The sequence below is a fragment of the Hoplias malabaricus genome, chromosome 16, assembly GCF_029633855.1.
Source record: "Hoplias malabaricus isolate fHopMal1 chromosome 16, fHopMal1.hap1, whole genome shotgun sequence".
Classification (NCBI taxonomy): Eukaryota; Metazoa; Chordata; class Actinopteri; order Characiformes; family Erythrinidae; genus Hoplias; species Hoplias malabaricus.
In genome coordinates, this window is record NC_089815.1 from 18,079,617 (window position 1) to 18,106,733 (window position 27,117).

The 27,117-nt window shown below is 40.0% G+C and overlaps 1 protein-coding gene across 1 annotated transcript in view; it reads left to right on the forward strand.

Annotated features, from left to right (window-relative positions):
* Positions 1 to 4,164: 4,164 nt before the first annotated feature.
* hcn2b (hyperpolarization activated cyclic nucleotide-gated potassium channel 2b) overlaps positions 4,165 to 27,117 on the forward strand; it is a 54,534-nt gene continuing 31,581 nt past the window's right edge. The window contains exons 1-3 of the mRNA XM_066647650.1: positions 4,165 to 4,889; positions 7,793 to 8,216; positions 19,421 to 19,582. Of these exons, the coding sequence (XP_066503747.1) occupies positions 4,246 to 4,889; positions 7,793 to 8,216; positions 19,421 to 19,582 (1,230 nt within the window). The 5' untranslated portion in view covers positions 4,165 to 4,245. The remainder of the gene's footprint in view (positions 4,890 to 7,792; positions 8,217 to 19,420; positions 19,583 to 27,117) is intronic.

A 27,117-nucleotide genomic window follows, 5' to 3' on the forward strand; every position in this document is an offset into this window, starting at 1 on the left:
TTTAACATCAACTTGGTTTGAGTGCTGTTTTTTAGCTAGTTTTTTTTTTTTTTTTTTTTTTTTTTTTTTTTTTGGGGGGGGGGGGGTCATATTCATGTTTCTTCATGTTTTCAGTGAGAGTGTATGTTAAAGTACTACATTAAGATAATGCATATTTTTCACACTGAGGCCACTTTAGACCTGCAAACTCTCTACAGACTAGAAGACTTTCTCAGCTCTGGTCTTGGAGGCACATTGTCCTACACTTCTTTTTGCCTTTTCTTTCTCCCAATACACTTGCTTTAACCAATCAGTTAAGTCCCAAGTCCTTGCAGTGTTGTGGATAAGTTAATACAGGGAAATTGCTCACATGTGCAGGGCTCGGTGCCTCCAGGCCCAAGGTTGAGAAACGTGTCTAAAATTTACACAGTAGTGCCCTAACACTCCAAACCTCCAGTCAGCATTTTTTTGAGAGGCTTGTTTGTGAGATGTGTCCAAGGAGATACGACTTGTTTGAGTGGCTAGGAATACTAAAATAACATTTATATGGAGAGTGTCAAACCAGCAGCAGCAGCTTCTGATTTCTGCTGCAACATGCGGTCAACGTACACTGCCTAGTTCCAAAAGTCACTGATAATCTACACCCATTGTCTGCTTTATCAACTCCACCTCAATCTCATTGGCCACTCTACAAACCCTCCCTTGTTAGTCCACATTTTTAAATGCAAAATCAGAGACTAGCTCATCTGTTGCTGCAAGTTTAGTCAACCTGCTGCCCTTTTAATTAGGACCAACGAGCTACCATCATATTCAGCAAGTAGTTACTCCCATGCCATGGTTGGATTTGGTGGTATTTCTGTCATCATGTGTAATGGAGGAAAGTGACTTAATCTGTGGACTGAAAGTAGTAGGAAAACATCACAAAATGGAGGCAGAACTGTAGATGATCCAGTGAGAAATTCCCAACAGATCTGGCTGAATATCAGCATATACACAATCCCATAACCTTTGTAAGTGTGAGCTGCTTTGGCTCATTATTATAGATGTCAGGACCCCCATTACTCTTTAATATGAATGAATGCTCAAGTGTGAATAGGAGCATTATAAATTTGGTTTTGAAAAGAAGTGTCCGGGGGGGTGGCCTTCAGCCTTAAGAAATATCAACGAGGTCAGGTACTGATGTAGGATGAGAAGTGGTGTAACTACAGTGAATGGGGCCTGTTTAGCAAAGCAGGATAAATGATTTACTTAGATAAGCCCGAAGTTGACCACTGTCCAACAGGAAATTTTCTCTAAGCTCTGTTTCCGTTGGACTGGATTGAGTCAGGTCTTAAGTTAAACCTAAGACGTTTAGAACTAAGACGTTCTGTGTGGAATACCCAAATAACTAGTGGTCTCTGCAACTCCCTATTGAACCACACGATGGCGCCATTAACCCATTGTAGCTGGGTGGAGCTGTTTAGCATCGCACGTCAGCCCTGCTGCAAAATTAACACAACAATTAGCATTAAAAACCGATGGTTGTGTTTGCTAATAGAAATATACTTAAAACCTTAGTTTAATTCATTAGGATCCTTTTAAACTGTGATATCAGCAACCTGCCAAGAAAAAAAAAATCAGTAATAGTATTTTGGGCTATTTTGGAAACGTTTTTCGGTTTCTAGATAAATGGATGCATCGATGAATATGGGCACACCACTGTATTTCCTTTTGCTCTGCATACTTTATTAGACACCTTTCATCCAGTTCCACTGTGGTCAGGACCACCACAGGACTAGGTATTATTTGGGTGGGGGATCATAGTCAGCATTGTTAATGGGTGGCATGAGTGGTAATGTGATAGTGTGTGTTTCGCTGCTAAGAGTGGACCGGGAGTGCTGCTGGAGTTTTTAAACACCTCAGTGAGTCACTGCTGGGCTAGTCTTGTAAATGCCTGACAACCATTCGCCATTTAACGTGGCCAAGAACCGCTTACTAATGAAGGAGATATAATGACTGACATCCAAAAGACCAATCACAAGTCCGCCATTTTGTCATGACGTGTAGAAGGAGGCATATCAGTATGTAATTGATAGAATCTTGACAGAGATGCCAACTTGTCGACTTATGGGCGGAGCCTCTGTGGCTGAGATTTCTGCTGGACTGACAATTGTCCTGTGGGCAGCATTCTGTGACCACTGATGGGACTAGAGGATGGCTAACACAACCAGCAACATATGACCTACTGCCTCTGAGGTTTAAAAAAACGTTATTACGATCCTTACTCTTGTTGCAATTGCTAGCACTAATAAAGATAAACCATTTTGAGTAACACGAGCATGTTCATGAAAGTTGAGCATCGCGGTGTGTGACTGTGGATTCCAAGACGTCGTTAACCTTGCAGCCTGCTCTATGTCACCCACTCGTACCAAAGCAACACCACACGAATCAAACCTGCTCTGTGATGGTCTTTGCCTTTGAAGAGCTAGGGTGGAAGAGGACAAACAAAGTACGCAGAGCAACAGATGGACTACTGTCTTTAATGCTCCTTTATGGTTAGTGGAGCAGAGAGAATGGACAGTAAATATACAAGGAGGTGGTCATAGTGAGATTATAACAATAAAAACAATAGTCTTCAAAGTTAAAGTTTATGCTGCTTTAAAGCGGGCGAGGAGGGAACAGCTGTTGCTGCTATGGCAACGCGATAGCTGTGCGGCGGGAGTGGTGACAATGTAAAGAACAGCTAGGCTCAACCCGTATTCAGGAAGCCACGCCCTCTGGCACTATGATTGGCCAGTAGTTCATGGTTCTGACTGGGTTCTGATCATCTCAAGCGGACTCCCGTTCTAGAAACGGAACTGTCGAACTCCAAGCCAATCACAGAGCAGGGGGCGGAGGCTATGAAGAATGTATATTTTACCAAAATATTTTAGGACCTGCCATTAAGCAGGCAATTTAAATACAAAATAATGCTGGCAGGAATGTTTTGAAGAAGGCGAGGACAACATAGTAATAACAGTACCTCACCACAGTAATACTCTTATGTTTGTTCCAGTAAAACCCTTATGTTTGTTCCAGTAAAAAGCACCTTTTCACTTTCCCTAGCATAAGAGATTGAGAGGCATGTTAAATCTCAGCAGGTTCTTCAGAATCCAACCAAATAAGCTGCATTGTTATCTAATGGTGTTATTCCACTGCATGGTACATGCACTACACCACTCTACTCAGCTTTTTTGGTTTTCCTTTATGCAGGAAACTTAACTTGAGTACGTGATACATAGAAGCGGGTACATTTGAAAACCTGCTCACTCATGGTTCCAAGTCAGCCGAGTAGGGACTAAAATGTGATGTTTAAATCTTGCAGATCGCTGATTGGCCATTTCCATGCCACTCGTGGGAATTGAGACAAACACCTTCCATCAGCCCCTCTTTTACTTAACCATTAGGCCATGGCTACCCCCAATAAATACTGATTTATCTGAACGGATGCACTGCTAAGTCCCAGAAAAACAACAGCACGTGGATACATGAAGTGGAAGCAACGCATAACATCACCGCCGCTGTTGCTGTTTCCAAAGCCTGCGGTTCCCATTACACATTTGGTAGTGGAAACAGCTACCAAAAAGGGAGTATATTTGAGTTGTGTAGGAACCATGCAGTGGAAAAGCACCATAAGACTCTTTGAGGAGCAGTATTAAGTGCCCTAACGGGGACTTTAGATATGAATGCTGAGGGAGGAGAAACCATTGTTCCTTCACCACCTATCCAGAAACTTCCTGCAGGTAAAACGAATGAACCTTTGGTCTCAAACTTGCTTCTCTAATCTTTAGGCTAAGGCTGCACCCACAGACCTCAGTCAGCACATTTTCCTGACCAGGAATTGCACCGCCTATTGGGACGGTCAGTTTACTGAAACCTAGCCCTAGCAGAATTTACGTGTTATAAAGCGTAGTAAATACAAAGACCCTTGACTTGAAAAAATGGCGCCCACACCTGGAATTATCCAAGCATCCAATCAGGACCAGTGGGCGTGGCTGCAGCCCTTCAGAACGTGAGTTTAGCTCAGAGGAGGCGTGGCTTGGCGGAATACGGGTGCGGGGGAAACCATAACACAACACAATAACGTCAAGCAGCTCTGTATGTGTTTGAGTGTGAGTGTACACGAGTGTGTGAGAGCGTGTGTGTGGGTGGGTGAGTGGGTGTGAACGAGTGTGTGTATGCGTGTGCGCGCGCCTACGTGCGTGCCTGCGTCTCGTCTCCAAAAGCGTTTTTCCCCCCCATCCCGTTATGGATGAAGGGGAGGATGGGGAGGAAGACCACGGACTCCGCGGGATGAAGAATTTAGCGCCAGGAGGGGGAGCAGCGGCGGCGGCAGCGACAGGCAAGACCCCAAGCTGTGGCGTCGTCAACGGCGGCGACCACGAGCCAGAGCCCAGCTCTGGCTCCGCCTCAGGTGACCGGGACGCAGGCGAAGACGAGGCCGGCATGCGGCGCGTCCTGAACGGTGACTGCAGGAGAGACGCCCCCTGCTCCAATACCTCCACGACCTCCAGGCAACAGCAGCAACAGCACACCCCTGACCACGACCCCAACCACTACCCAGACATGGATGCTGAACCTGTGCCCACAACCACTACAATTACAACCCAGGGCGTCCCCGACAAGAAGGACCCTCGCGTGTCCTTCTCCAACGCGCCCAGCCGCAAAGCGTCCGGCCCGGTCAAGGCGCCCGAGGACCCGCCGATCGCTGCCGAAGACGGAGAAATTCGCGATGGCCAGACTTACATTCACCGGCAGTTTAGCTCCATGCTCCAGCCCGGAGTCAACAAGTTTTCCCTGCGTATGTTTGGCAGCCAGAAGGCGGTGGAGAAAGAGCAGGAGCGCGTCAAGAGCGCGGGCAACTGGATCATCCACCCGTACAGCGACTTCAGGTACCTTAATGGGGGCTCTTCACATCGACAGTGGGTTCTTTCTTTGCCCTCATGGGGGTCAGAAAGAAGAGGCAAAGGGGTGCTCAGACTGATATAGGTTAAGATTCCTGCAAAAATGGCATGAGTTGTTCAGCTTTATCTTTTTCTGCAAAAACACACTCACACACAAAAATATATGGGATAAAACTTATGGAGGGTATGAAATCTCAAAGTACCCTACTACAAATGACACTCGCATTCAAACACACACAGAGCTGCTTGACGTTGTTGTGTTATGGTTTTTCGAAAGTATACAGACTGACATAAGAGTAATTCAACTTTTGCACACCAGCTGAGACACAGACTGTCAAATGACGTATGTTTTTTTTAGTTTTAGTACAAAAATAAAAGAAGTTAAAGTAAAAAACTGACGTGAGCTATTTATGCAAGAGCTCCATATTATGCACCAAAAACTCATTCAGACACTTCGGAGTTGCTGAGATTTTGGGCAGAGGATTTTGAAGAAAGCAGATAATAGGAGTGTTCTGATTATGCATAGCCTTTTCAAACAGCTGAGCATCAAAGTTGCCTACGAAATGCTTGTTCACATGCAGGGAGTGGGCAGAGAAAAGTTTTTAATCACAGAGAAAGATGCACATTGTGTGGATAAATCCCCAAAAGTGACTTTCCATCCCTATGTCCAATTGTTCCTCAGTGCCTTTTAAGTCTGGCTCTGTTCTGTCTGAGATTTCATCACGTTGCGGTTACTGGCTTCAGCTCACAAATTGTTTTCAAGGAACACTTTCTCTGCGTTATTCTCCGCAAACCTGTCTCTGCCACATGAACTATATAAAATTATAAAATTCAAATGTAGTATCTTATAATTATGACATATATAATGATATATATATATATATATACAGCTCCACTGTGGTTCTGTCTTGATCCTTGTTTATCTGCCTTTGGCCAAATGGGAAGACACACCAGTGTTGCCCCCCAAAATAATAACAATAAAAAGACATACTAGTCATAAATTATAGCATAGTACGAGCATCCCCACATCCTTAAATGACTCCTGTCAAGCTCTGGGACGAGTCTTTTCAATTGGAGTAGGTTTCCATGCAAGCTTTTCTTAGAACCCATACACAAAATACATTTCAATTGAAGCTGATAGCCACTCTCTGAGGATTTTGCCAGCTTTCAAGCCTTTAAATAAAAGGCTTGGCTGTTTTGTCGTTTTGGCTTTTTTGCATTGCATACTGAGACTGTTTTAAAGCAGAGCAGCCAGGGAAGTGGCAGGCAAGTGAACGCACATATGGAGGTGAGTTTTGAGCGTCAACGTTCATTCCAGGACCGTGGAGAGCTCAATCATACTCAGTCATACTCAGGGGAAAAGAAACAGGGATTGGCTGATAACTGATAATTCCTTCACTGTGGAAGTGTGTCCTTGTGGTGACCTTGCACAAGAGGAGGACTCTCCACAGGACACGCCATGGAATATAGGCATCCCCCTCAAACACATAGCGTTTCACAGCAACATGCATTTTTACACAGGCTCTGTGTGGCCTCACTGCCACTGTGTGTGTGTGTGTTTGTACGCACTCAGGTTATTTATGGGGTGTAACCCTAGCTGTCTCGCCGAATGCCAAGGAACGTGAGCAAAACCTTCCCACTATCATTAAACCTCTGCATTGCTAAAAGCACAAAAGTACAAAATATACAGTTCTATAAATCCTTTTCAAAACACAAGCATGTAGTGTAAAAATGTGGGGTGATACAGTTTTACTGTACAGTTACATTTAAAGTTATGTTTAAGCCAGTGAGTTTGCAGCCAATCAAATTCATTGACCACTTCATTCATCAAATTTATTTATGACTACTTCATGCTTTTCATTTTACAGTAATTAATGTGTAAATGACTGCCATCTACAACTGACAGTACTGATAATCACCATTTTGTGTGGCTGTGTGGCTTTAAAATATATCTGTGTAGCCAACTGTGATAGCAGTAATCTACTGGAATTGTGCAAATGAAAAATTTTGCACTTCTTTTTTATTACCTATATTACGATATGAATTGGCGGCATGGTGGTGCAGCAGGTAGTGTTGCAGTCACACAGCTCCAGGGACCTGGAGATTGTGTGTTCAAGTCCCACTTTGGGTGACTGTCTGTGAGGGGTTTGGTGTGTTCTTTCCGTGTCCGCGTGGGTTTCTTCCGGGTGCTCCGGTTTCCTCCCACAGTCCAAAAACACACATATTGGTAGGTGGATTGGCAACTGAAAAGTGTCCCAAGGTGTAAGTGTGTATATCACCCTGTGATGGACTGGTGCCCCCTCCAGGGTGTGTTCCCGCCTTGCGCCCAGTGACTCCAAGTAGGCTCCGGACCCACCGCAAATCTGAATTGGATAAGCAGTTTCAGACAATGACTGAATGAATTGTATTAATTTTGATCAAATAATAATAATAATAATAATAATATTTCTTCAAATATGTTTTGTTACATTTGTGTCCACTGGCTTGTGTTCTCTGTTATTTGCAACTTCAGACAAGCATAAGCACAATACCAAGGCTAAACCAGTAATATTTGGCAAGTCTCATGATTGTTTAAATATTCTTTATATTATCAGTGAATTTAGATATTTCACTGTGTACACATTGTAGACAAAATGGCCAAACATTGACCGGAGGGGTATAAATCCCTCCAGCACTGGGTTATGTAGTAATATAATTGTGATCTTTGTCACCATGGTGCAACTAATACCTTTAGGTTTAAAGGTATACCTTCTGGATTTTAGGATCTAGAACTAACCAACCTTCATCAGTACCCAGCATCACAATCACTCTTGTGGATGGCTGCCATCAAATCCCCACAGCCAGTGTAAAAGCATCACAGAAAAGTTTGTCTTTCCCTCTCTGCCCTGTAGGTTCTACTGGGACTTCACGATGCTGATGTTTATGGTTGGCAACCTTATTATCATTCCAGTGGGCATCACCTTCTTCAAAGACGAGACCACCACGCCCTGGATTATCTTCAACGTGGTGTCGGACACTTTCTTCCTCATGGACCTGGTGCTGAACTTCCGCACGGGCATCGTCTTCGAGGACAACACAGAAATCATTCTGGACCCCAAAAAGATCAAGAAGAAGTACTTGCGGACCTGGTTTGTAGTAGACTTCATCTCATCCATCCCGGTGGATTATATTTTTCTCATCGTGGAGAAAGGGATCGACTCTGAGGTTTACAAGACAGCGAGAGCGCTGCGAATCGTACGCTTCACAAAAATACTGAGTCTTTTACGACTCCTCAGACTCTCCAGACTTATCCGTTACATTCATCAGTGGGAGGAGGTAAGAGAAACCACACTTACACACCACTCGTTAACACACGCGAAAATGTTTAAGGCACCACGGCCAATGCGTCAGTCACGAACGATCGGTCAATCACACCGTGCACTTTAGTAAATTGCCCCATAATGATGTTTGCATTACATAAAACAGGCTATGAAATTGCATCACTTTCTTACTGCCTGTGGTGGCAGGCAGGTCTCTGCGATTGACTGATGTGAAATGTAGCCACTGTGTGTGTAAGACTGCATAAGTATCCAGCAACCAAAATGAGGCTTCAATATTCAGGGAATTCAGGGAACAAAAAGTAGTAAACAGTCCAAGGTCAAAGCACAGAAGAAAACATAGGCAAACAAGTATAATTGGTAAATAGAAAAGGCAGAGACAAAATATGTCGGTACACAAGAAAAGAACAAAAAATGCTCAGCATGCATCTAGAGATAGTCAATACTTTGCAAACAGCTTGTAAAGGCTAAAACATGTAAAATTCGAGTGCTGAAGAGTTCTCTGATTGGGCGGTGAGCATGTGGTACAGAGGGGATTTTTGAGAGTAGGAGTTTTCTCAGTTTAGTGTGTTTTTCTTAAATTAAATAATTAATGGTGGTGTAGCAGGTAGTATTGCAGTCACACAGCTCTAGGGACCTGGGGTTGTGGGTTCAAGCCCTGCTCCAGGTGACTATCTATGAGGATTTTGGTGTGTTTTCCCTGTGTCTGCATGGATTTCCTCCAGGTGCTCCGGTTTCCTCCCACAGTCTAAAAACACACGTTGGTAGGTGGATTGGCGACTCAAGTGTCCCATTGTGTGAGTGTGTGAGTGAATGTGTGAGTGTATGTCACCCTGCGAAGGACTGGTGCCCCCTCCAGGGTGTGTTCCCACCTTGCGCCCAGTGATTCAAGGTATCCTCTGGACCCACTGAGACTCTGAACTGGATAATTGGTTACAAACAATGAATGAATTAATTAATTAATGTTTTCCCTGTAATACAGATATCAATATACACTACTGATTTTTTATAATGTAGATCACAATGAAAGGTCCATTGGAAAAGCAGATCTCAAGCCAAAAAACCCCATGGGGACACCTGGTTTAAGGCATGTTGAACTAACACACATTAAAAGATTTAAGTAGCCTTTTAACATTTAACTTGTGGATCATAGGTCTAGAAGCAAAGCTTATCTTGCCCTTTCTACTAGTGCCTTTCATACTTGATCTGTGCTTCAGAGGCTTTGTAGTCTTAATATCATCTTAAATGGCAGAGAGAGTGTTTAATGTAATACTCACTTTACCATCCAGCAATGATTGTAATGCCACGACACCTAAACCTATCCCAGACCCATGATCCTTTATGTGGGGCCACAGTCCTATACATCAGCTAAGGTGCAGGAAAACCTAATGCATGGTAGGACATATTAATGTAACCAATATAAATTATGGTAAAAAATGTTGCATTATTTATTTACATTATTAGTGAATTCAGTTACGTTAAGGTAAATTCACTATGGACTCAGAGACTCATCTGTGTGTGCAGAGCTTGTATAATCTGCAGAGAACACAAATTAAATGACTGGCTCTGGAGCAGTTGCCCATGACCCTATGGTCACAAAGCTTAATGCTAACTGTCAACTGCAGTAGAAGGGTTTAAAGCTGTGCATTCTCTGGAAAGATTGAGCCATATCCAATACCTCAGGGATAAATTGGTGTTTGTCATTCGAGGGTGGCACAGTGGTAGGAGTAGTGTTGCTGTCACACAGCTGCAGGGTCCCAGGGTTGTGGGTTTGGTTTGTGTCGCACCTCGGGTGACTGTCTGTGAGGAGATGTTCTCCCTGTGTCTGTGTGGGTTTCCTCTGGGCGCTCCAGTTTCCTCCAACAGTCTAAAACATCTCCACACGGTTGTAGGTGGTTTGACCATAAAAAAGTATCTGTAACTGTGGGTGTGTGAGTGGTGCCCTGTGATGGATTGGTGGCCCGTCGAGTGTGTGTCCCTGCCTTGTGCCCGGGGATTCCAGGTAGGCTCTGGACCCACCGTGCCCCTGACCTGCAAAATTGGTGACAATGAATGAAGGAACGATTGTCGTCCAGAAATAATGCTTCCCCCCAGACATGTAAATCTAGCCACTGCATCTTTGTAAACCGCTGTTAACACAACATTATTCGTCATCTCAGCATCCTTGGGGGAGAATACTAACTGTGCAGTTTTATTGTGTACGATAACAGATGCACGTATAGGTTGTCATTTCTTTTAGATAGGGGATGGAGGAAAAAAGTTGCATTATCCCAAAGATAACACTTAGACAAACACTAGTTTGGAATTTTAAATGATATTTATCCTAGGGGTGGGTGAAATGGCCCTAAAATAATATCACAATACTTTTTTTTCTGTATTTGAATATTTTACATATTTTTCTGATAACTATATTCTTGGACAAAAACTGAAAATGTATTTTAGTATAAATATCGCAGTAGAATAAAAATAGAAACAAAAAAATCTGTAAAGATTTGTTTATTTTGTAAAAAAAAAAGTAACTTTCCAAGATTAAAATTTTGTATAGGGGCGGCAGCAGGTAGTGTCACACAGCTGCCGCCCCTATACTGACTGTCTGTGATGTGTGTACTCCCTGTGCCTGTGTTGGTTTTCTCTGGGTACTCCGGTTTCTTCCCACAGTCCAAAAACACATGTTGGTAGTCCATAAAAGTGAGTGTGTGAGTGTGTGTCGCCCTGTGAAGGACTGGCGCCCCCTCCAGGGTCCAGTGCATATAAACAGCAACCCTGAATAATTATGCAAAAAAAAAAATCCTTAAAATGTCACAGTAAATATTAAAACAAATACAAAATAGATTATGCTGAGACAGTGTGGTCTGTCTGCTTGGGTTAGAGCTCACATTGGCTGCTGAGCTCTCCTCGCGGCAGTTTTTTATTACTTTCCTCATACTCAGCTGGGTGGTTCAGCCCGATTGTGAAACAGATTACTTGTGTTCCTCTTTTGTTGTTAAGAGCTTCTAGAGTATCTTACATAGGCCATTAATGTGGTTTATTGTACATCTGATATTTTGTAACCATACCACTTGCGCATGATTGAATTCATTCCCATTTTTGGAAAGGCCACTTTTGCCATACATGTTGTTGTGCCTAAATGACTCACATAATGAACGTATGCCATATTATGGGCACCTGCATGACATCATTACATAAACAAGTCAGAAAATTTCTATTATCACAATATAGATTTTTTTTTATCATTTTAAACTATACTGATATTATTGCAAAAGATATATGGCACAGCCCTCTGTAACACAATTTGTCAAACAATTTAATACAATTTCATACATAGCAAGGAAAATATGTTCATATGATGTGGACACTGTAAGTCTAATTCTCTGAAATCTGGTTGTCTGTTATTTGCCCAACTACTTTGACTGCCCACCCTTGATGCACAAACATAGTAGTGGAATGCAATACTCAGTAAATTGCTGGAGCAAGTTTGTTTGTGTCGTGCAGAAAACCTCTGTCTGAGTTTTACTATTAGAAATGACACTAATAGCTCGCTGCGCTGGGCAGGACATGGACATTAGCCTTCAGCCTACCAGTACAGACGCTGAATAAGCAGTAGGAATAACTCATCAGTGTGTCTCCTCACAGTTTATGACAGCGTCAATCCAGGAACTAAACGGTGGGGTGATGTTGCTTACAGGGTAAGCCTGGGAACATTTTTTTGAACTGGGACAAAATATTAGACCTTACCTTTACCTTTACTATTTTGAAAATAGGATTTATAGATTTAACACTGAAATGTACACAGATGAGCCAAAATATTAAAACCACACAAATGAATTTTATGTTATTCATGACTTTATTTAACCAGGAAGTCTCATAGAGATCATAAAATCTCTTTAACAAGGGAGACCTGGACAAAACAACATTCGTACAGACTCACATCACATCAAATACACCATATATAACAATAAAAAAAACATAGCTAACACATTACAAATCAGCTACTTAAATTTATGTTAATACTGATTATCTCAAGGTTTAGTAATATAGTACTGTATACTCTCTGTTCTTGTAGTTGGTGTGATATACATAGGCGCTAGACCTGCACCACCCTGACAGGGGCCGCATCGTTATGTCTAGTCGGTTTGGCTCTTGGCATGAGGAATGCTTCTGGTCAGCAGCAGTGTGTTTATGCTAACAGTGGTCAGATAAGGGACAAACTATAAACTGAACACATTAACATCTGTTTATCCTGCCTAGAGCAGTGTAGCGTGGTCATTAATAGTTATAAGGAGGGATTCAGCGTGGATTGTTTTTTGAATGAGCCATATCGCATGGTGCACTAACCAAATAAAAAATGGGCACCCTGGCCAAGAAGGCAGCAAACAACAGTTTTGACAGGACAAGGATAACAACATTCAGCAGAGTATTGAATAAACTCATCTTGGTAATGTAATACCATTTGTAACATGTGCAGATATATTGCTACAATTCTTTAACCTTTAATTTAAAATCTGTCAAAGAGATGAACTGCTCCTGTTTGAAGAATTTCTTCAAATTATCTCTAGTTCAAGGGGCACTGTAAATAAAAGCTGCTTTACCACAATCAGTTCTCACCACTTGAACATCAAATTTAATATATTCATTAGAACGTACATCAAACTGGGAAAAAAAAAATCAAGGAATATCAAGGAAGCCAATGAAAGATTTGTACACAAATCTAATGTTTGTCTTTGCACTCACTCAAACTGGAGGCCAACACTTTTCATAAGATTCAAAGAGACTAGCTAAATTTCAAACTCATGTTATAATTTTTTAAGGCTGAATGGATCCAATAATTGCAAAGCTGTTTTTGTGACATACACATGGAAGATACTGACATATTCTAAAACAGCAGAGAAACAGCATCTGGAGATGTTTAAACAGTGAAGAGACCTCCAAACTTTAAAAAGCATGAACTGAGATGAGGATATTGCTTTATTCCTGCACCATAGGTAGGTAATATTAACTTATTAATATTGGTTGTAAAAAGTAAACACAGATGGAAAGTACTGCAAAAATAAACAATTCAAGTTACAGATGAGCTTCTGTGGTAGTCGAAAATTTAAACTTCAGCCAGTAAAAGAAGCAGGGGCAGTAAACCTGGGATAAAATGAGTTGTTATGATTTTTTGCTACAAACTACGTAGAGTAAAAGCACTTTAGAATTGTCCAGAGTATCACCATACACAGCACTGGACCTGTGTTTCTGTGAGAGTGCTAAGATTAAATTGAGCAAAACATACACACAGTATTGAATATGGTGAAAACGAGAACACAGAAAGAAAAACTGAGCAAAAATGTATATCTCCTTTTAAAAAGCTGTACATTCACTTTATGTTGTACATTCACAAATACCTGCATTCATTCATTCATTGTCTGAAACTACTTATCCAGTTCAGGGGCACCAGTCCTTCACAGGGTCACTCACACATTCACTCATGGACACTTATGGACTACCAACGTGTGTTTTTGGACCATGGGAGGAAACCGGAGCACCCGGAGGAAAGCCACGCAGACATGAGGAGAACATTTCAAACTCCTCACAGACAAATACATTCAATGCATTTAAAAGAGCCTCTGCTGGTGTTGGTGCAAAACAATTTATATCATTTCAAATAAACAGATGTTGTGATATTCTTTGTCCTTTTGTTTCTTGTCTTTATGTTGATCATTTTTAACCTAGCTGGCCAGAGTACTGCTTGCAGGTCGCTTCATTGTCAGCAGCCTCCACACAAAGTGACACAGTGGGACAAAATGGCTGAATTGCCAGCTCCTTTTTCCACTTTCTCTTCTCCAATAGGCCCCATTCTGTAAAATCAGTGTGTCCAGAACAAAACTCTTGATCTGTCTGAGTGCTTCTGTGGAAAAGAAAGAAGCCTTCTGCCCATGGAGCTGCGAGCCTTCACCTTTCCCCACCTTTATAATGTTCCACAGTGCAGTTTTAATGGGAAATTCTACTTATTGCAGCAGCCCCGTTTTGCATTACAAAAGCAAGTCCACCGTTAGTCTTAGATGAAAAAGGAAGGTCATTTTCTGAAGCCCCTGAGCCTTTTTTGACTGGCAGCCCAGCCATGTCCCTTTGAGAGTAGCAAAACCCTTTGCTTTGTCTGCACTAAAGCAGCTCAGGAAGTTCCAGAACGGTCACCAAAGCTGGATTTTGCACATTAAAAAACATTAATAAGAAATAAGATAATGAAACAGAAGATAATGAAACAAACCCCAGAGGTGATTGTAGGATTACTGTTCTTAAACTAATCCTGTCAGCCTTGAAGTTCCTACTAGAAACAGCTCAATTGTTATTTGAAGCTAAAGTCTGTACCATTGCAGTAATAAAAACTGGCCTCACTGGTGCCTTTGGTGTTTCACTGTATGGCTAAAGCAAAGTAGTGAGTGGTGATTTAAACACTCCAATGTTAAAGCTTTCTTCCTTTATTTGTAGACTTCCCTCTCAGGAGATGCTGTTTGATTAGTAAAAATATTCATGTTTTTTTTTTCTTTTTCGTTTTCATGGCTGTCTAATTGGAACTTTGTATTCAGGTGGCTAATTAGGATTTTGGGCTAATTAGCATAGATTAGAATAACTGCTCGTCTTAAGTAGTAAAAACACAAAGCAAAAGCATCTTAAAGCAGATATCTGGGGAAAAAAACAGGGTCTTAGCCTTTTCATTCATTCATTTATTCATACATTCTTTGTAACCACTTTTTTTGTTGAGGGCTTGAGGGTTGTGCTGGGTCTGGAGCCCACCCTGAATCATTGGGCAGAATACATACGGGACAGGATGCCAGCCCATTACTGGGAAGGTCTCAGCAACTGAAAACATTAATTGTAATACTCTAATGGTTGGAATTTGCCTTTAATAGGATTATGAAGTTTTGGGTGCTTTTATATTTCTGAAGAATGCTGTCCTGAATTCAGAGTGCCACATCAGGTCAGACCCTGCATTTAAAACTCATATCTTGTCCAATAGACTGGTCTCATTTTGCTATACTATTACAATGCATTTTTTGTATCATATTTATTTGTGTTTTTATCTGTGTGTTTTCTTAATAAATTATATATCTGACTTGTTTCCGCAAACCCCCCCAAAAACTACATCCAATAGTTAATAGTTATTTACACAATTAACTGCATTTACATTTAGTTCATTTTATACATTGGCAGATTGGAAAAACTGTGCAGCATTGAAACGACCTTTTCTGGAGTCATGGAGCACCATTCTCTACTTTTGGAATGAGTTGGAGTAGGGCTAGTCATTCATTCATTTTCCATATATATCGCAATATAAAATGTTTCAATAACAATGACATAATCTTTTAACATATTTTAAATAATAATCTTTCCCCAAACTGGATAAGCGGTTACAGACAATGAATTAATGAAGGAATGAATATTAATATTGATAAAGCCAAGAGGTTTATGTGTCACAGTTATGTCATGTTTCTTGTTTGTTCTTGACATTTTATCTGTGGTTTTATATTATTCATATCAATTTTGGAATTATATTTTATTTAGGTCTCATGGCTGAATGCTATCAACTGCTCACAGAAATTGTGAAACCTTTAATTTGCAGTCAGCTGACATGAACTAAATGACTAAATAAATAAGAACTAAACTGGGGCGGCACGGTGGCGCAGCAGGTAGTGTCACAGTCACACAGCTCCAGGGACCTGGAGGTTGTGGGTTTGATTCCCGCTCCGGGTGACTGTCAGTTGTTGGTAGGAGTTGGTATGTTCTCCCAGTGTCTGTGTGGGTTTGCTCCGGTTTCCTCCCACAGTCCAAAAACACATGTTGGTAGGTGGATTAAAAGTGGCGACTCAAAAGTGCCTGAGTGTGTGAGTGAGTGTGTGTTGCCCTGTGAAGAACTGGCACCCCCTCCAGGGTGTATTCCCGCCTTGCACCCAATGATTCCAGGTAGGCTCTGGACCCATTGTGACCCTGAATTGGATAAGCGGTTACAGATAATGGATGGAAGGATAAGAACTAAACTGACATCAACTAAATAATTTCAATAAATGTGTTCATATTATGTAGGACTAAGAACACCAGTTTTTCTGCAACAAATGTGGCTTGTAAGGGTTAAATTATTGTATGTATGGCATAATATGCTTGCTCAAATATCAGTAATTCATATATATTTAATATACTTGCCCTGGTCCATGGTTGTGGTCTACTATGGTCTAATAATAAATGGGCAGAATTGGTGGATCCTCCAGGCCCTTTATATACAGATTCCTCAGGTTCATTACTCTTAACAATGGTTTGGACAGTGGTTCTGAGGATTTGAAGTGTTTCAAAGTAGCTGTCAGACCATTGACCCTTTTCTCACAGGGTTGTGGTAGTAGTGGGAGAAATGAGACAATCAGAGTGAAGCGGCTCCACACCCCCTATATAGCTGTTAATGGTAAATGACAGCATATATGTGTGCTGTAGGGGAGATGCGTTTATGAAGTGACAGAAAAGTGAATGTGCAGAGAAATTTTTTTTATCCTGTCTTCAAGAGGAAATCCCTACCCGAGGCTAATTGTTAAAAATAAAAGCAGTCCTTTCACCCTTTACCCTCACTCTGTTATATTCAGTGACACAGCATCAGAATGAAGCTTGTGAGAAATTCTACTGTACACACTATACACAGACAGTATATTTCCCATAATTTAAATATATTTTCTTAATCTCCACAATGTCAGCTTTACAAGCAAAAGCAAAAGGCAAAAAGTTACCTTCTCTCTAGTGAAAGTTAATAATAAGAAAAAGAGATTCTTAGCCATTTTGAAGCAGTTTGTTTGTTTGTTTGATTTTTTGAGAATTTCATACAATTTAAAGAAAAATAGTTCAAATTATCAAATAGATTTTTTAATATAATTTATAAATACCATATTGATTTGTACACACTAGCATGTCAACATTGGCCAATCCTTAAAAAAATATAAATATTTTTATTGAAACATGCTGGTGCTCTAAAGAGACTCCCCTCCAGCTTGACCCACCATCACAACTTCATGACTCCATGTGGTGGCACTAATCATATTAATTGGGTAAACCTGTGGTGAATACAAAGAAATTCAGGCAAACAAATCCTCTTTCACAAGAATGAAGGCACAAATGAAATCGACAAAGACAACTTTGTGATTGGCAACTTTACTGTTAAAATAGAGTACACAGGCAAGGCAAAGAACCAACATAACCACTACAGAACTGTTCTGCTTTTTGGCAGTTTAAGGCTGCTTTCATTGGAATGATGACCCACTTAGATATGGACAAGTATACGGCAGAGGCATGAAGCTAAGCTGTGCACTTTGTTGTACATTGTCTCATATTAGTTGTCAGATGCTGTGAAATCGAAACTTATAAATACATAATCCCTGCTATTTGCATATTTACAAGTATTTTAACTTCTTCAGCTACATGTGTCATAGGGGATTGTCTTGTAATATATTGAGTATCACAGAATTGCAGTATTGTGATATCATTTTGCTTGTCCCAGTTTTTGAAACTATATAAAGCAGGAAAAATTCAATTTGTTTATTCTTATTTTCACTTAGAATATCATCCTATCTTAGAACATGATGAGTGTTCAAACATCTGCTTACAACTCCTTGACAGCTTTACTTGTAAATGTATCTTTCCAATTAAAAAAAAAAAAAGTCTTCCATTTACAGCAAAACCATGACCTTGTCTCTATTTGAGGCCTTTCTGGGCCAACTGCTATGTGGGGCACTTTAGATTTTCTGAGGTGTGACAGTGCCCTTTTCTGACATTATAGGGAAGTGTCCACAAACGACGCAAGGCAAGTGATCCTGAACCTTAGCCAGAACACTCAGAGATAGGAACCTTCTCTACTTTGTAACCACAAACAAACTGCATACACACATACGCTGCAGTCTCCTAGATACCGTCACTAGGCTCCTCACCACTTTCTTCCTTAACTCTTAAAATTAAAGACCACTGGAGACTGTATGCACCCCTGTATGCTTGATTTTTATGTTTTCCTTTTCTCAGTAAAGTCTTCTTGGCAGCTGCACCTAATTTCAGACCCTCGCAGTGATAGAAGTGGATTGGTTTTGTTTGTATATATATATATATATATATATATATATATATATATATATATATATATATATATATATATATATATATATATATATATATATATTTTTTTTTTTTTTTTTTTTTTTTTTTTTGATTTGTATAATTTTGTATTTCTTTATGTGATTTGTCAGAGTTGTCTCTGATTTGTGCACATTATTATTATTGTAAACTGTATTTACACAAATCAGCCAAAATATTTAAACCTCCTTGTTCCTACACTCATTCTACAAGCCCCATATCCAGAAATGTTGGGATGCTGTGCAAAATGTAAATAAAAACAGAATGCAATAATGCATTTGCAGAATGCAAATAATTAAACCCAACATTAAATTGAAAATATAGCAATAACAATAATAAGAACACTGAAATTATTCATTTTTAAAAGATATATGCCCATTTATATTTGATGCCTGCAACACATTTAACATTGGGATGGGACAACAAAAGACTGGGAAAGTGTGTAATGCTGCAAAAATAAAATGAGGTAATTTGGCAAAAGGTCAATGACATGATTCCGTTTGAAAACGAGGATCTTCTGAAAGAAGTAAGGATAGTGTGGTTTGGACCACAAATTTTGCTTGAGCAAATAATGCACATCCACATGTACCAAAGCAAGTTGACTAACACACCAGCACCACATCAGTGTCACTGCAGGGCTAAAATGTACAACTAGCCAAATAATACCTGCTCTGTGGTGGTCCTCTGACGGCCTTAAACATTAAATTATGGGGCAAAGAGTGACTGAAGTATACAGACCATCAGGTTATACAGGATTACATTCTGTAAATATAGAACTGCAAAGTGTTCCTAAAGAGTCAGTGAAGCTGATAAAAATGACAGTGAAATACAAGGAGGTCATTATAAAGTAATGGCTGGATCAGAGTATATGAAAATTATGCATAGATTGTTCACTTGTAACAATCAGAAACGGTTGTTTTCAGGCTTTTAATAATATGGCAGATGCCATACTGGAAATGCATAAGGCCTTTTGCTGTTTACAGATATGACTTGTATTAAACATAATAGCTCTCTATTCAAAGAGCTCTCAGATTGGACTCATTTGGACTTCTCTGGGTTTTTTAATAGATCTTTCACATGACCTATGACCTGGCCAGTGCTGTGATGAGGATTTTTAACCTGATTGGGATGATGCTGCTGCTGTGCCATTGGGATGGATGCCTGCAGTTCCTGGTGCCCATGTTACAGGACTTCCCCTCTGACTGCTGGGTGTCCCTCAACAAGATGGTGGTAAGGTCTACCAACTTCTAACATAGCATTGAATGTATATGATTCGTAAAACTGGACGCAAACTGGCTGTGCTTGTTTCCTCAACGTTCAGTTTTTGTAAACAGGTTTTCACCTCTTCCCTTTCAACCCACATTGCTCATTAGAAGCTCAACATTAACACAGCATTTCACACACAGAGCCAGCATTATATATATTACTTTCTTTTCTGAAATATGGCAGTGTTAAAATTCTGAACCAACAATTAGTACTACGATGTGTACATTATTAGTCAAAATCGACCATATTTTCCAACCTGTACGAGTGTACTGATTTTATCTGCTGCTACTGAAATGCACTCTTAAATATACATTGCATAAATGGAATCTTAGCAACTTAGCGTCTAAAAATGTAGTCAATATATCTAATCACTCCATTGTGAGATTGTTGTAAGATTTTTGTAAGAATATTTATAATCTTTATAATATTCATAATCTATTGATATGGCAATTTTATCCAGTATCCACAAAGACTCATTCTCAGACTCAAAGGTCTCATTCCATATATTCCAGGTAATTTGACTTGAACATAATTGTCCAGAAATAGCTTGAATAATTAAATAGTATTTTTCCTCCTAATGTTTTAATAATATATTACAATCTCCCTTTCTAGAAAAAAACTGGGACATTTTATAAAATGCAATAAACCAATAATCTGTGATTTTTAATTCTCTTGAATGTATATTTAACTGGTAAACTTACAGAAATCCAAGAGTTTTCATAGAACACCTTGATCGTGTTTAGTAAATATAAAGAAATTTGGGATTTAATGCTGTCAACAAACTCCAATAATTTGTGCTAGGTGCAAAATAAAAGTGACACCCTTAAATACAGGACACAGTTTCAAAACATTACACTATAGGCAGGTGAATATTGAATGTATAAAATGAGCTTTCTCCAAAGGATTACTCTTTGTAAGCTAGAATAGATCTTTGCTTCATGAGAGAATTATGAAATAGTTTATACAGAGCATTTTTGAATGTAATATTGCAAATAACTTAGGTCTTTTATCATCTACCATACTTAACACTGTAAAATGATTCACATCTGGAAATACCAGTCAATAAAAGGTAAGGCTGGACATCATTGTTGGATGCTACATGGGCTTGGGAGTGCTTCAAAAAACTTGTTGTCACTTTATACAGTTTGTCATTACATCATAGAATGCAACCTGAAACTCTATTATGCAAAGCAATACATCAATTCTGTGCAAAAGCGCTACTTAGTTTTCTGGGCCAAGCTTATCTCGGATGGTCCAAAAGACAGTATAAATGTGTACTGTGGTCAGGGCTCCAAGTTTCAGCTTGTTTTCCTGAAAAAAGAACATTGAGTAATGACAAAAGGGACCGTCCCTGCTGTTAATAGATATTATAAGACATGAACTATTATGAAATATTATTTAACATTTATACTATGTTACTCTCCTATTGTGCTTTAGAGTAGCGTGACAAAATAATCCCGTTTTTTTCTTGAAAGAAACTTTCAAATGGTCTGCTGCACCATTTAAGGTGGAGCATCAAACTGTTAGTTATATGTATAACCTGAATATCCTAAAGCCAAACGTTTGTTGTGCTATATTCTGTTTTAAAATTCTGTTTTTAAAATATTTCTTCTGGATTTTTGTTCGACTTCTTCCTCATTAACAGTAGATGCACGTACCTCTTTTTGAGTTTGTTGTTTTACTTAGTTGTTTTTTTTTTTTTAGGTACATGTCCATTCCTTTGAGCATGGTTTATGACTCCTCAGCCCACCTCTGCGTTTATTAGTCATATTCTACTGCTGTTCCTCCCTGTTATCCCAGGAAATGAGAGCTATGAGACTCGCTATACCGAAAAAACTCACTAAAACTTACCTCAAAGGCCCTGTCGCTCTGTGCGGAGTTGAGGAGGAGAAGTTTGTCTTGCAGCCTGTCCCCTGTGTATTGTGTAACTCCGTTCACAGCCTTTGCACTGAATTTGGGAGCAGCTTCTGCCCACCTGCTGATGTGCAAATGTCTAAGCCTTAGTGCTTGCACCTTTTTTATTACGTTGATATCAGACTCTGCTCTTATGTCAGATGATATGATGTCATCACTGTAGTGATGCAAAAACTAGTTTGAAAGCAATACCTTTCCCAGTGGTAATGGAAGGAATGCCAAATTTTGGGGACTTACTTCTCTAACTCCTCTAACTCACGCTTGGCATTTGGCATGGTGAACTTAAATTCATGTGCAGCTGCATCAGAACATCCCATTTTATTTAATGCTTTTATGTGGAGGTTATAAAAATGTGCGGGCATTTTGAACATCTTTGTGTCTGATGTATTGTCTAATCCAGTCAAGTTCTTCCACACCCAACTCACTCATCCATGTGGATCTAATGGACCTTGCTTTGTGCCCTGGTGCACAGTCATGTTGGAACAAGAAGAGTCCATCGCCTGATCTCTGAAAGGAATGGGAGCAAGAAATTGTTCAAAATCTCTTTGTATGCTGAAGCATTAAAGTACCTTTCACTGGAACTAAGAGGCCAAGCCCTACTCCTGAAAAACAATACCACACCATAATCCCCCCTCCAGCAAATTTTACATTTGGCCCAATGCAGCAAGACAAGTATCATTATCCTGGGAACTGCCAAACCCAGACTCATCCATCGGATTGCCAGATGGAGGAGAGTGATTTGTCACTCAAGAAAATGTTGCTTTGCTCTTGGTGATGTAAGGCTTGGATGCAGCTGCTCAGCCGTGGAAACCCATTCCTCTCTATGCACTATTCTTGAGCTAATTTGAAGACCACATGAAGTTATAGATCTGTAGTGATTGACGCTGTGTCATTTTACACAGCCTTCCACTTTGTGGCTGAGTTGCTGTCGTTCCCAGTTGCTTCCACTTTGTTACAATACCACTGACAGATGGCTGAGGAATATTCATTAAAGAGAAAATTTGACAACTGGACTGTACAGGTGGCATCCTATCATGGGACCACACTAGAATTCACTGAGCGCCACAAGTTCCTGAGAGCCACCCATTCTTTCACAAATGTTTGTATAAACATTGCATGCCTAGGTGCATGGTTTTACACAACTGTGGCAGTGATTTGAAGTGATTGGAACACCTGAATTCAATGATTTGGATAGGTGAGTGAATACACTTGGCAATATAGTGTATAATATAATGGATATGCACTGCACACTATTATACACTACTGTATCTGTGACAGGGTATTGCAGCTAAATACGAAAAACACGTTTCTCTCCTTCAGCTGATGTCATCAGTGTTTGACAGTGTTAATCTCATGGCCTAGTGGGGGGGGGGCCATGCCATCACCTGCTCCTCTCACCTACTTCAGCCTGCCAGTGCCAGATTCTTAGCCTCCCTTCTACTCTTCATTCCACTTCACTTTTTTCTCTTCTCTCCTCCCTTTCTTTCCTCTCCTCCCCTCTTCTCTCCTCTTCTGTCTCCTGTGCTTTTATGGCACTGCCTCGAAACCTCCACCTATCCAACCTATCCATCTCCTCCCAAATCTCTTTTACAAACTTGTAAAAGCTATGGATAACCTACATCTTAGGTAATACACAGTATACATTTAATATGTGTTGGTTTAACACTCTAAGGTTATTTGATCATTACATTAGCTGCCAGTGTTAAAATTAAGATGCTAAATTCCATCAAACGTTTGATTTCTGTGGTTTAACCAATGCTTCAAATGCAATTCCCTGCTGAATGGCCTCTGAAGCACAAACCACTAATGATGCAGCCTTTGTTCAAACTTCTTCCGCACAACCAGACACATGCCTTAGAGACTGAAACTCTGCAGTCTACCGCACTCTTATCCCTGATGACTTTCCATCCCAGTGAAGAAGCTGCCAGTTCTGTCCTTATGCCTTGTTTATACTAGGTATTAAAATGCATCCTGTATCTGAATGTTGGATATTGATACAAATGTAACAGTATCTATGAATGGAATGTGTTTGTATATAGCTCCTGATCCTCATGATACAAGAACATATTGCATTTAATCTGCATGTGTAAACACACTGGAACTGTATGTGTGTATAAACAAATTATGATCACATCTGTGCATGTATAAATAAATTGTGATCATATCTTTCTCTCTGTATTAAACACAGTGTAAGTATATTGTGGGTGTATAAACACATTGTGATTGGAAATCATATATATATGTGTGTGTGTGTGTGTGTGTGTGTGTGTGTGTGTGTGTGTGTGTGTAAACACATAATGATCAGATCTGTGATCTCTGAATCTTTAGGCATTAGACAGGAACACACCCTGGGTGCCAGTTCATTGCAGGGCATCAGACCCTTATACACACCCATGAGCCAGATTTCTCAGCCAATTCGCCTGCCAACATGTGTACTTGTCCTGTGGATTTAAATTGGAGCCCACTTAGGAAACCCACACAGACACAAGAAGAACACAACAAACTCTAATATATAATTAATATTCACTAATTATATATTATTTGTCAAATAATGTAAGATCTTTCACATAACATTTCCATCCGTCCAGAAACATTGAGAGAAAGAAAATGGTTGGACAGAGGTGAGGAAGCGAGACTTTTGAAAGGTTTGAAAAATGAAAAATGCATTGACAGGTGATGTCAGGCTTGTGCTCACAAAGCATGAAAGGAATTTAACAGCAGAAAAGCAGCCAGACATTCAGGTAGAAAAAAAAGATAAGGATAAGACATACATTTTGTATTTTATTTTTTATTTTTCTTCTTCAGCAGAAGAAGTTTAAAATTCTTTGGTGTGAACTGACAACCATAACATGAAAAGGTACAGCGTGTTAAGTGACTGCTTCTTCCATTGTAGGAGTTAAACCTTAAAAATAAGGCTGAGATATGATATGGCTTGAAATTATTGCTACAGGCTAATCAAAATAAATTTTAATTCTTGTGAATCAGATCCAGATGGTATGGGTGTAATTTACTCAGCACCTTATTTTTGCTCAGACAGATCAGTGCAATGCATAAAACCCTTTGATCTTCTTTGATCCATGTAGTCCCTGTGATCCATGACCTAGCATTTTCTAATCTGTCCACGGTGCATGACAACCATTGCGTATGAAGGCCTATGTCACTCAAATGACTTTCAGTTACTGACCAAAAACTCACCAAACATATGGTAGTCTATATAAACATATTCAAATCCTCTCAATCTCTCTGTCTCACACACACACACACACACACACACACTATATGGCTCATAGTAAAATCAATGCAGTCAATAGTTTGTCCTCTGTTGCAGCAGTATCATATTCTAATATTCTGGGAACTAGATATTAGAATGTTTCTGTGAGGATTAAAAAGAATACAGCCATGACAACATTGAATGGAGCTACATCACTCCAGAGATCACTGTTTTCATGGTGCCACAGCCTAATGGCTAGGGTGGCTTTATATATTTCTTGGCATTGTGCATGGCAAACTTAGGGTAAATCCCATTAGCCCCTTTTCCCTTTAGCCCTACCCGTATAATTTGCCTAGGAGTAGGAGGCCTCAAATCTTGTTGGGAATTAGGGGTAGGGTTAGGGCTACATGGTCTTTCAAACTAAGATTTTTCAGGGGCAAACAAACCAAGCAGAATGTCGTGAATTTCTTGTGGATAACTGACAAAATGTCTGCACATGTAATGATAAAATGATAAATATTTTCAGCTTTAAAAACTATGATAACAATTATATCTCAGTTTAATGTAGTTTCAATGTATTATGATATTTTACTTCATAAATATCCAGTTCCACCTTAAATGGTGAAGCACTGACACTACTGCAGAACCTAAGGTGGAACTGGAAATATCAAAGAAAAATATGCAGAATAACAATGGGTGAGTTTAGTGAGTTAATCTACGGAAATCATACAAAATATGTGTGAATCACTTGTAAGAATAGGTGTCTACATTGGACTTATTAATGTAAAAAAATTAAATGCCTTGAAAACTTTCCTCACATTTTCCACACAAAGTAAACGGCCCACACATAGAGTCTAACTGGCAAACAGCACCACAGGAAAGCCCTCATGCATTACAGCTAATTAGGCCCTGTTATTTACTCAATTACAAGAGGCACTGCAATGCCTCGCTGAGCCATCACAACACATAAGAGTAATGGACAGTGCATGCTTCAGCCTTTGCTTATTTCCTTGTTCAGGCTTTAAGTCCAGCACAGTCCAGCGCCACACCATCAATGACCAATGAACCAGACTTAGCCTTAGGACAAATACATGTAAGCCTACACTGAATATACAAATATTTGTAGATTATACCTTGCAGTCAGTGAATTCAGCTAGTTTAAATTGCACCCATTATAGACACATAGGTACAGTTGTGCAAACACAAGTTGTATAATCAGCTTAAGAAACATTAAAGGAACACTATAGGTAAGACAGTTGCAGAGTGTCCTCCACATTAACAGCTGTCCTGAAATCAGAAGGGGAGAGTGGGAGGGGGAGAGAGGTGGTTTTCTACCCTCTTCCAAATGTTACACATTGCAGTTTCTGCAGTGCTGAGCCTGGAGTAGGAATTACAGGTCGGTGAAGCCCCACAATGATTTTAAGGTAACAATACAATCTAGTGTTCCTTTAAAATGAAATGGAAAGAAGCTGCACAAGAACCCAAAGTCACCATGCTTAAGCATTGCTAAACCCCTTAGCATTGGGCTGTGAAGCAGGTGAACTGTGTTTTCAAGGTGGGATAAAGCTCCATCCAATAACAACACTGCCTGACCTCACTAATTCTCTTAGAGCTGAATGTCATAAAATCCTCACAGCAATGTTCAAATGTCTAGTGTACAGCCTACACAGAAGAGTAGGGGCTGTTACTGCAGCATATGTAGCCTTGATAAACACATGTCTATAAATGGACTGGCTGTTTGGAACTGCCCACAGGTGTGAGTATGTGAGTGAACGGGTGAGTGATGACCTGTAATGGACCCATTATTTCAACTAGGCTCTGGATCCATTGTAACTCCTACCACGGTAAATTGGTTATAGTGAATGAAATAATGACTAACTGACTGAATGAATGAATGTAGTTATCAGAGTATCCTAAGTTTCTGTTGCTGCAAGAGGAAAGCAATGTAAATACTTACTCATTCTCTGGCAGGCTGGCAATGTTGTCACTAGCAAATCAAGACTTGGCAGGGCTAATTTAGCTGGACCACCACTGGCTGAATTATGTTTCAGTTACACAAATGTTCACAGTACATATGTACAAATATTGTGGCATTTTTGGCCTCAGACGTTGAGCAGCACACATTGAGCTGTGTGTGTGTGTGCTAGATCAAGGAGAGAAGTGAGAGGTTAGTGCTGTGATGACTCGTTAATACCCTGTAGCAGTAGTCCATCTCTGTTTGGAACCAAACTTGGGAACTGAATGATAGAGGCAGTGGTGTTTTCCACTATGCAATTCCTTTCTTCTACTGCTAAGTGAATTTAAAATGGCTGATCGATGACTCCCACACAGCTTCAAGAAAAGCGTCAATCCAAAGGATCGGCTCTATTGATGA